Genomic DNA, 10,975 nt, shown 5'->3' on the forward strand with positions numbered 1-10,975 from the left:
TTAAAATTATAAATTATTAAAATATAAAATTGAATGCATTATTTATAATGTAAAAAGTAAAATATATCTATGTGTAAATAACAGCAAAGTCTGACTATTATTTTTAGGCTAACACGTACTGCGAGTGAAATAGATCTATTGTTCACAGTGGATAAGCTACAAACTTGTCAAAATACTGCTATCAAGACAGCCATGAGATGACTCCTGCTGTCCGCTCTGCCTCAATACCGTTGGTATAACCCCTGCAAATATTTGCTTGAGCGTGAGCCACCTGCCAGGCACGTCAGGAGACATCTCTTTAACTGCACGGACGAGATCTAGACGAAATACAATTGCAACTACTAGACCCGACAGTATATAGACATACCTAAACGACATCATCGGGAGACCCTTTCTAATCTTCCTAATCTCCCGACCCTTGAATACCATTTTCGGAGTCTAACCCCCACTTATTGCAGACGAAGAGCCTAAGCTGTCTCGCGAGATCCGAGAATCGGCCCCGACTTACCCAATATTCATATGTCCAGCATGTGAAGGCACACCGCAGAACACTAACCATCTATTTACATGCTCCATGAAACCTACTCACGTAACACCCCTCTCCCTTTGGACCTAACCTGTCGAAGCAGCACGTTTTCTGGGCCTAACGTTAGATGAGTTGAACAGAGACGACAGGTGACTATATCGCACTGACAGGGTTCCGTAAGCTGCTACAACAACTACAACTTTGTGCAAAGCCTGCTGAGGTACCCTATATTTTAAGGATTTTAAAAAATTCAGCACATTTTGGGATTGATTGTTCCACAACTTATATGACTGCACGGCCATATTACCACGGTGAAGCTTTTTTGTGCTTAGTGCAGAGTATTCATAAAGAATATGTTGTGAATTTTCATTGTCCATTTCACAGAATCGACATATGATGGTCATAGAGAGACCAATTTTGCTTCAGTGATATCTTAGGCTAGGTTTCGTTGGCTAAGTCATGTCCGAATGAATATCATACAAACACTCCGGCTCGGAAAATATTCGATGCGGTACCAGCTGGTGGTAGCATAGGAAGAGGAAGGCCTCTTCTGCGTTGGAAATATCAGGTGCGGGTTAGCACGAGAAAGAAATGACTAGCGCGCTTTGTTAAACTCGGCCAAAATCGCGTAAGCGGTTATCGCGCCAATAAAGGAGAAGAAGACGATATCTCAGGCTTTAGTGACCTGTAAAGTAATCAGCTACAAGTCTTAAGTCTACTCTACTGAGCGAAATTAGCTTACCAGAAATTCCTCTTTCCTCCTTGTTAGCTAAATGATCAGCTAATTCATTTCTCTCAGATCCCATGAACACAACCTAATAATAGTGTATTGAATTTCTTTAACATTTAAGAAGGTTCAGGCAGTCGCTTACCATTTTTGCGGTGATTACTCTTGGTAGAAAAGCTGACTCTCTGGAAGTAAGTAAATGTGGGATCCTCTCATTTTTCTACCTCGACATTCTCTCATTCATATCTCATTCATTCATTCTACGGAGATTCATATCTCGATGGCATGCTTCTCTGCCTGGAAGATCGATGGCTAAAAACCCATTGGAATCGAGTTCTTTAACTTAGGCACATTGATTCTCGTCCCTGTTCTACCATCTTCTAATTTCGACCCATCAGGAGCTAAGTTTACAAGTTGATACAATTATTTCTCCAGGCCATACGTTCATTTATGGTTTCCTCATGCCGGCCATATATACTGGCCCATATTCGACGGACCCATGTGTTTTATTTTAAATCAAAGAAAAACACAATTTTTTTGATGTTGAAGAAAATAATAATTTTATTTGGTTCTAGTAGATTTGTTGACATCACTTTTTGAATATGATATCTCTCAAATGGCCGCCTTGAGCCTGTACGGCGTATTGTGCCCGTTTTGCAGCATTTTCCATAGTTTTAGCTAACATTTCGGCTGGAATAGCGGCTATTTCCTCACGGATGTTGTTCTTGAGCTCTTCTATGGTCTTTGGCTTATTAATATAAACCTTTGATTTTAATTATCCCCAAAAGAAGAAGTCAGGTGGCGTTAAATCGGGCGAACGCGGTGGCAAGTGAAAATGGTAATTTTTCGATATCAAACGACGTCCCATTCAATAAGAAATGAGCCTCATCGGACATCATGATTTTGTTCTTCTTCTTTTGACTTCTTTAGTTGAATGTAAATTTCAACAATTTGGGAGCGCTCACGTGGCGTGTACTGTTCCATGGTAAAAATCTGCTTGGACTAACGCTTCCAACGCGGTATGTCATTAAGCGATCTGATGTCTCTGTCAAAAGGTACAGGGTTGCCAGATGGGTCCGTGGAATATGGGCAACCCTTTACTACCAGGTTTTTAGCATATCCTTGAGAGTGTAAATCTACTTATAGATTGTTCAGTTAGTAGAGAAGTTCATGTACTACAGGGTCCGGCGCTCGAAGTGTAACCAATTAAAAATGCCATAAATTTAGTTTGGAAAATTACTTGTATTCAATTCAAAGTAAAAAATGTGTGAAAAGAATACAAAATTCGGAAACAATTTTCTTTTTATGACCACCTTTTGCCCTGACTATGGCCTTGAGACGGTCCAGGAACGAATCGCCAGCTGCGCGAATGTGATTTGCAGGTATTTTGGCCCACTCGCGGACAATGGCTTTTTTCAGCGCCTCGAGACTGGTGCGGACCTTGCTCTCCAAAATAGCGCAAAGAAAATATTCCATCGGATTCTTGTCTGGTGAATTTGAGAGTCTTGGCTTGGACGTTATGAAGCTCGGAACGGTGTTTTTTAGCCATTCTTGGTTCACTCGAGCTTTGTGAGACGGTGTCGAGTCCTGTTGAAACGTCCATGGTCTGCCGCCGAAATGTTTGTTTTGCCCACGGCTTCAAAGCAATGTCTAGAATACTCTCCCGATAATATTTCGCATTTACCTTGATGCCAGGCTCGATGAAAGCGATTGGTGAGCGTCCATCTGTGGTTACAGCGGCCCAAGCCATTACCGCTGGCGGGTGCCGCCTCCTGGTGGCCAATCGATGATTCAAATTCTCGTATGAACGGTCGGTCAAATAAACCCTATAGTTTTTGGAGTTTACGAACTGTTCAATTTGAAAAATGTTCTCGTCAGAAAGCACAATGTTCGGAAATTTACCGCTTCCGGCCAAGCGTAACAACTCCTTCGCACTCAAGTCTGACTTGTTGCTGCTTTGGTGTGAAATCATACGCCTTTTGGATCTTGTAAGGTTTAACTTTGAGATAATTTTTCAGTATACGGCGGATGCTACAGTCAGATATTTTCAGTTCTTTCGCTATTTGATTGGCACTTCGTCGGGGATTTCACACAAGTCGCTTTTTCACGTTGCAGTCTTTTGATGACCACCGCCATGACGTTTCACGATGCTACTCTGGACTGTCATTTAGCCAACTAAGTTGGTTACACTTCGAGTGCCGGACCCTGTAGGTACATATACTGCCAATCACATGCACTATCAATATGTATATGAAAAGCCCTCGGAATGGCATTAATTAATTCGATATTTTTATCGCATAATTTGACAATTGCCCAACCGAGGACTCGTGTCGATTGGTCGATCAAAATATCGCATAAATGGGTGATCCGCCTTACAGCTCAGATTTGGCACCTAATGATTTCTTTTTGTTCCCAAAAAGCTAAAATAAAATGCGAGGTCAATGTTTTTCAGCCTGAAGTCTTTAAACAGCTCGTTTTGCTGGTATTCACTTAAAAGTGCTTTGAAAATTGTTTCAAGTGGATGTAGAAATGTAAAGGCTTCCCAGCAGAATAATTTCAAAAACAATAACGCCATTTTCATTATTATTTTACTGTGCTTTCATTATTGGGCGCAAAATATAAAAACATACCCTTGACTGAGCTTTTCCTCATATTTGTGGTCTGCGCCTTAATGTTGTTCCCCAAAAGAAGGGACCTACAGTTTTAAGCTTACTTTTTTATGAGGAGCATTTTGCTGAATGAGGAGAGGACATTTTGCTGAATTATGGAAATCATAGTACATCTTTATGATGTGCCTGATATATGAGGGTGGCTCCATGTGTAGAAGTCCACGCAAGTGGGGAAAGTTACTGATCGCCATTCACTTGGGAGTGGCCAGGACGATTCTTCTACGTATGGTTCAAGCAGCTCACAACGGCCGGGATTAGCCCACGTATCCTCTGGGTAGCTTCCGAACACCCGTTCGGGAGTGAGCTAAAGTGAGAAGGCGAAACATTCCAGCATAGCTGGTTGTGCGTTGGGTTTGGGACCCGCCACTTAAAAATCCCCCCCAATGAAAACAGCAACAAAGCCTCGGATGAGACCTCCCTATACTGATGACGACCCCTGCAAACGAATTAAGGACTATGATTTGAGGGCATGCACCTGGAATGTCCGGTCCCTTAATGGGGAGGGTGCCTCTGCCCGGCTGGTTGATGTCCTCGTGAGAGTAAAGGCTGACATCACTGCCATCCAAGAGATGCGATGGACGGGGCAAGGAAAGAAAACCATAGGACCTTGCGACGTCTACTACAGCTGCCATGTAAAGGAGCGCAAATTCGGTGTCGGATTTGTTGTGGGAGAGAGACTTCGTCGCCAAGTACTGTCGTTCACTCCGGTGGACGAGCGTCTCGCAACAATCCGCATCAAAGCCCGTTTTTTTAACATATCGCTAATTTGCGCCCACGCCCCGACGGAAGAGAAGGACGATGTGACCAAAGATTCTTTCTATGAGCGCCTGGAACGTTCCTATGAGCGCTGCCCCCGCCACGACCAAAAAATCGTGCTTGGCGACTTCAACGCCAGGGTGGGCAAGGAGGGAATTTTTGGTCCCACAGTCGGAAAATTCAGCCTACACAACGAAACATCCGGTAACGGACAGAGGCTGATCGACTTCGCCGGGGCCCGAAACATGGTAGTCTGCAGCACCAGATTCCAGCATAAAAAGATACACCAAGCTACCTGGCTGTCCCCTGATCGAAAAACGCGAAACCAGATCGATCATGTTGTGATAGATGGAAGACACGCTTCTAGTGTATTAGATGTACGTACGATCCGAGGACCCAACATTGACTCGGATCACTACCTTGTTGCAGCCAAACTGCGCACGCGCCTCTGTGCAGCAAAAAACGTGCATCTACCTACGCAAAGAATGTTCGACCTCGAAAAGCTGCAATCACAACAGACAGCCAGAAGATTCGCCACTCGACTCTCACTCCTGCTCTCAGAGAGTACTGCCCAACAAACCGGCATCCACGAACAATGGAGCAACATTTCTCGTTCTCTACGTACCGCCGCCGAAGAAGAAATCGGATTCCGGCGAGCCCGAAAAAACAATTGGTACGACGAGGAATGTCATGTTGCCGCAGAAAGAAAGGATGCCGCCTATAGAGCCACGCTGCGATCGGGCGCAACGCGAGCCATGTGGGATCGCTACAGAGAGCTGAAAAAGGAAGAGAGACGTATTATCCGACAGAAGAAACGAGAGGCCGAAATACGTGAGTGCGAAGAGCTTGAGATGCTGGCCAACAGGAACAACGCCCGAAAATTCTACCAGAAAGTTCGGCGGCTTACAGAAGGTTTTAAGACCGGGGCGTTTTCCTGTAAGAACAAAGACGGCGAACTGGTGACCGACGTACAGAGCAATCTTAAATTATGGAGGGAACACTTCTCGAACCTATTAAACAGTGACAGCTGCGCATGTCACCGAGAAAGTGAAGATCCCGATACCCCAATCGTTGACGACGGAATTGTCGTTCCGCTACCCGATCATGACGAGGTGAGAATAGCGATAACGCGGCTAAAGAGCAACAAAGCCGCGGGCGCCGACGGACTGCCGGCTGAGCTATTCAAACATGGCGGCGAGGAGCTGGTAAGGTGCATGCATCAGCTCCTATGCAAAATATGGTCGGATGAAAGCATGCCTGCCGATTGGAATTTAAGTGTGCTCTGCCCAATCCATAAGAAGGGCGATCCTGCAATTTGTGCCAATTACCGCGGGATTAGTCTTCTAAATATCGCCTATAAGGTTCTAGCGAGCGTATTGTGTGAAAGGCTGAAGCCCACCGTCAACCAACTGATTGGACCTTATCAGTGTGGCTTCAGACCTGGAAAGTCTACCATCGACCAAATATTCACAATACGCCAAATCTTGGAAAAGACCCATGAAAGGAGAATCGACACACACCATCTTTTCGTCGACTTCAAAGCTGCATTCGACAGTACGGAAAGGAGTTACCTGTATGTCGCGATGTCTGAATTTGGTATCCCCGCAAAACTAATACGGCTATGTAAGATGACGTTGCTCAACACCAACAGCGCTGTCAGAATTGGAAAGGACCTCTCCGAGCCGTTTGATACCAAACGAGGTTTCAGACAGGGTGACTCCCTGTCGTGTGACTTCTTTAACCTGATGTTGGAGAGCATCGTGCGAGCCGCAGAACTTAATCGCTCAGGCACAATTTTTTATAAGAGCGTACAATTGCTGGCGTATGCCGATGATATTGACATCATCGGCCTTAACAACCGCGCTGTTAGTTCTGCCTTCTCCAAACTGGATAAAGAGGCAAAGCGAATGGGTCTGGTGGTGAACGAGGACAAAACGAAGTACCTCCTGTCTTCAAACAAACAGTCGGCGCACTCGCGTATCGGCACTCACGTCACTGTTGACAGTTATAATTTTGAGGTTGTAAAAGACTTCGTCTATTTAGGAACCAGCATTAACACCGATAACAATGTCAGCCTTGAAATCCAACGTAGAATCTCTCTTGCCAACAAGTGCTACTTTGGACTAAGTAGGCAACTGAGCAGTAAAGTCCTCTCTCGACGAACAAAACTAACACTCTACAAGACTCTCATCATGCCCGTCCTAACGTATGGCGCAGAAGCTTGGACGATGACAACATCCGATGAAGCGACGCTTGGAGTGTTCGAGAGAAAGATTCTGCGTAAGATTTTTGGACCTTTGCACGTTGGCAACGGCGAATATCGCAGACGATGGAACGATGAGCTGTATGAGCTTTACGACGACATAGACATAGCGCAGCGAATAAAGATCCAGCGGCTACGTTGGCTGGGTCATGTCGTCCGAATGGATACAAACGCTCCGGCTTTGAAAGTATTCGATGCGGTACCAGCTGGTGGTAGCAGAGGAAGGGGGCGGCCTCCTCTGCGTTGGAAAGATCAGGTGGAGAAGGACTTGGCTTCACTTGGTGTGTCCAACTGGCGCCGGTTAGCACGAGAAAGAAACGACTGGCGCGCTTTGTTAAACTCGGCCAAAATCGCGTAAGCGGTTATAGCGCCAATTAAGAAGAAGAAGATATATGAGGGTATCTAAAATTCTCTCCCTTGGTGGTTGTGATGTCTTGTGATGCGGGAAGTCCCTTATTTATATTATTATACAAGGTGGCGAAAGTTTAATCATTCAATATCGTTACTGAATAACTTTTTAAATAAATGAAATGAAAAAAGTGATTTTGAGTGATGGAAAGTTTTATTTTGACCTTTACGCGCTCCATTACTTGTCTCTTTGTATACTGTTATTTTTTTTTTTAATTTTTTATTTAGAATATAAATTACAATCTGTTAATATTAACATTAAGTAATTGGTGTTAGGGTTACGAATTAAAATGTCCCTTCCCTTTGGAAGAGTATATTAATGTCTTTGATGGCATTTAGTTACAATTTTACTTACAAAACATAGTTTTCTATAATTTTATTTAGGTATATTACAGTACGAGCAACATCTGTGGGTGTTTTGGGCATTAGTCTTCTTGGTTGAAGTTCCATTTCCGATATCAGTCTCATTTCATAGTTTTTGTGCTCTAATAGTCGCAGGATATGCTTACTGCTGAATATCGTCATTTCATATATACCAATTTGTGTTTGTGATTGTCCTTAGCATCTTAGATTGACTTCTCTGTATAAGTCACTCAAATTTCTAGTCCGTAGGTCCATGTCGGTCTAATTATTGAATTATATATCATTTGTTTATTAAATAAGCTAAGGGTTGATTGTTTTCCTAGTAGCCAGTACAGTTGTCGGAATTTGTTTTTCATCTCGTTTCTCTTGTTCAGTATGTGTTTTTTCCATGTGAATTTTGAGTCAATCCTGATGCACTTGAGTTTATATTTATATCTTCTCCGTTAATTTGGATTGGATGTCTTGCAGATTTTCTCTTCTCCATTTTTCAAACCATTTTGTTGTAGCTGTTAGCGTATCTTGCAGTGTTTTTGTTGGTGCTGCTTCATTGTTGTCAGTTGACATTAAAACTGTGTCGTCTGCAAATGTAGCTATCATTGATCCTCGAGTAGTTGGCGTTGGTATATCTGCTGTGTATACAAAGTGTACTCCAGCTGTCGCCGTCAAGATTTCAGAGCACTCATTTCGTATTTTATGAAGAAGTGTCTGCCAGTTATGCAGCTTTTAACGATATTAAATATGCTAAGTGGTAAAATGTTTTTTAGCTTATATAGAAGTCCTTTGTGCCATACTCTGTCAAAGGCTTTCACGATGTCCACAAACACGATATTTCTTCTTATCGAAGTCGTCTGTAATTTTGTTTACTACTCTGTGAATCTGTTGCACAGTTGAATGTTGTTTTTGGAAACCGAACTGGTGTGAGGGGATATCGTCTTTTTGTTTTAGAATCGGGTCAATTCTGTCAAGCAGTATTTTCTCAAACAATTTGGAGAGGATGGGCACCAAGCTAATTGGTCTGTACGAGCTAGCAACAGTGGCGTTTTTTTTTTGGCTTGGGGATCGCTATAACTTGTGCAACTCTCAAGGCTTTTGGAAAGTATTTTAGCCTATACATACTGCAGCTGTCTGCCTCACAAGTGTCAGATGTGGTTGACATACGACGCCATTTGCACAAATTATAAATCTTCCCATAAGCTGCTTAAATAATTAGGTTAAGTATTAAATATTAGGACCATTTATTTGGCTTAACCAAAACAAAAAAAATATATACGAATATTATAGTCTTACTCTCTGTTCAACTGATGCGTGCTCTGCAGAGCCTGAAACTGTGGCTGCTATCGAACCAATTAAAAAAGAGATGGACGTACTCGGCTCTGTGATTCAGGGCGAAACAAGAGTTGAATTAAGAAAGTCGACATGCAGCGCCGGCGAGTGCAATTTGGGAAATTTCTTCTGCGACGCAATGATACACGCTGTAAGTATCACTAAACCATAACTACGAATCTTCAAGGATTACATATATGTATGTACATCAACGAATCTAGTTTACTGGCTTAACCCCATACTCGGAGAGTCCTTGGACAAATGTTTCAATTGGCCTTGTAAATACAGGTGCTTTGCGGGTGCCAATTTACAGAGGAAGTAAGTACCGAGATACCTAACTGGACTTTTAATACATATGTATATATGTAAGTATATAGTACATAGTAATTGAAACGTATTTTGCAGATATTTCATATGCTCACTTAGTGACGATGTCACCCTTTGAGAATCGTCTCGCTGCATTTAATCTACCGGGTCATAAACTCTTAGAAGCTTTGGAATTCAGTGTTAACCCAATTAATTTGGAAGGAGGAGTCACTAGCTCTTCAATATTCATACAAGTTGCCGGTCTAAAAATAACCTACAATTTTACCAACCCAGTGGGTCAACGAGTAGTCGATGTTAAAGTGCGTTGCGCCGATTGTGAAATTCCAGTGTACGATGACTTGGACTCAACTAAAATGTATCGTATCGTGGCCCCAGATTTCCTTGCCGAAGGAGGAGGCGGGTTTACAATGTTAAGAGATTATGGCTCTGACTGGCAGTGAGTAACTCTGAGAAAGCATTTAAAATATTTTAAATCAATTTTTTTTTTAAATTAAAATCACAGAAAAGAGATGACCGACTTGGATGCCTTATTGTCATATACAAATCAAATAACTCCAATTTATACAGGAATTGAGAAACGTATAACAGTGTTATGAAACATCCGCAAATCGAAGACTCGAAAGGAGTGATATACCTGTATTAGCAAATATTTTTATGTTTTTAAATGAAGTCACTATTTCTGGTACATTTTGAAAATTGTATTAAAATTATAAATTATTAAAATATAAAGTTGAATGCATTATTTATGAATTTTAAATGCAATTATAGATCTGATCAAACTGTTATTTTATTACTATTATTAGGCTACTGCGCACCGCTACCAGAAGTCATCTATTGTGCAAAATCTGCTGATGTATCCTATATGTGTAGGCGTTTTAAATATTTTAGCACATTCTGGGGTTTATTGTTCCACAATGTATAAGTATATGAACTCACGGCAGTGCCACCAAGGTTACGCTCTCGTCGGAAGCCTAGTGTCTAGGTGTAATACTTGGCCCCAAGCTTCATTAGCAGCTGCGCATCGAAAATCGAGTTAAGAAAGCCAGTATACCTACTCCTGGTAATCTATGTTCGGCAAAAATGGGGTCTCAAGCCATGTGTTTTACTCTGGATGTATATCTTAGTGGTTTTGCCAATTCAGACATGCCTAGTAGGTTGCCTAGTTTTGTCGGTAGCTTTTCGAAAGGGCTATAACATCACTAAATTAGAGAGAGTGCAGAGAACTGCATGTATTGGCATCACTGGGGATTGTAGAACTTGCCCCACTGCCGCCCTTAACGTCATTCTGCACTTACTTCCAGCTGATCTTCAAGTTCAATCCATTGCTGCTCAGAGCGCTATCAGGTTGAAGGAGGCAATATCCTTTGGACATGGTAGCATTTTGAGGCAGATTTTCCCTCCTTTTCTGTACTTCGTACAGACCTCTCGACCCGCAAACTGGGTTTTGAGGGCTGTACCAGGGCTATCTTTCAAAGCAGGCTGGAAGGAGGGGAGAGTCTGCACGGACATAGGTATCTCTGTGTTCACTGACGAATACAACATGAAATCTGGAGTTGGGATCGGGGAGTTTCTCTAAATCAGCCAACATTTTAGTATCCTTTAAACACTCAGAG

General features: G+C 42.5%; 1 protein-coding gene across 1 annotated transcript; it reads left to right on the plus strand.

The window, feature by feature from the left end:
- The first annotated feature begins 9,036 nt into the window (after nucleotides 1-9,036).
- On the plus strand, nucleotides 9,037-10,036 carry LOC128858032 (apyrase-like). The gene is made up of 4 exons (XM_054093957.1): nucleotides 9,037-9,186; nucleotides 9,257-9,353; nucleotides 9,441-9,798; nucleotides 9,865-10,036. The coding sequence occupies exons 1-4, from the start codon at nucleotides 9,070-9,072 to the stop codon at nucleotides 9,956-9,958; spliced, it is 666 nt and encodes a 221-aa protein (XP_053949932.1). The 5' UTR covers nucleotides 9,037-9,069; the 3' UTR covers nucleotides 9,959-10,036.
- The last annotated feature ends 939 nt before the right edge of the window (nucleotides 10,037-10,975 follow it).

Source organism: Anastrepha ludens, chromosome 3 (assembly GCF_028408465.1).
Source record: "Anastrepha ludens isolate Willacy chromosome 3, idAnaLude1.1, whole genome shotgun sequence".
Lineage (NCBI taxonomy): Eukaryota > Metazoa > Arthropoda > Insecta > Diptera > Tephritidae > Anastrepha > Anastrepha ludens.

Coding starts and splice junctions, on each gene's coding strand:
- LOC128858032 (XM_054093957.1), top strand. CDS start 9,070: ATGGACGTACTCGGCTCTGTGATTCAGGGCGAAACAAGAGTTGAATTA. Junction 9,187..9,256: donor GCGACGCAATGATACACGCT/GTAAGTATCACT, acceptor CAACGAATCTAG/TTTACTGGCTTAACCCCATA. Junction 9,354..9,440: donor GGTGCCAATTTACAGAGGAA/GTAAGTACCGAG, acceptor CGTATTTTGCAG/ATATTTCATATGCTCACTTA.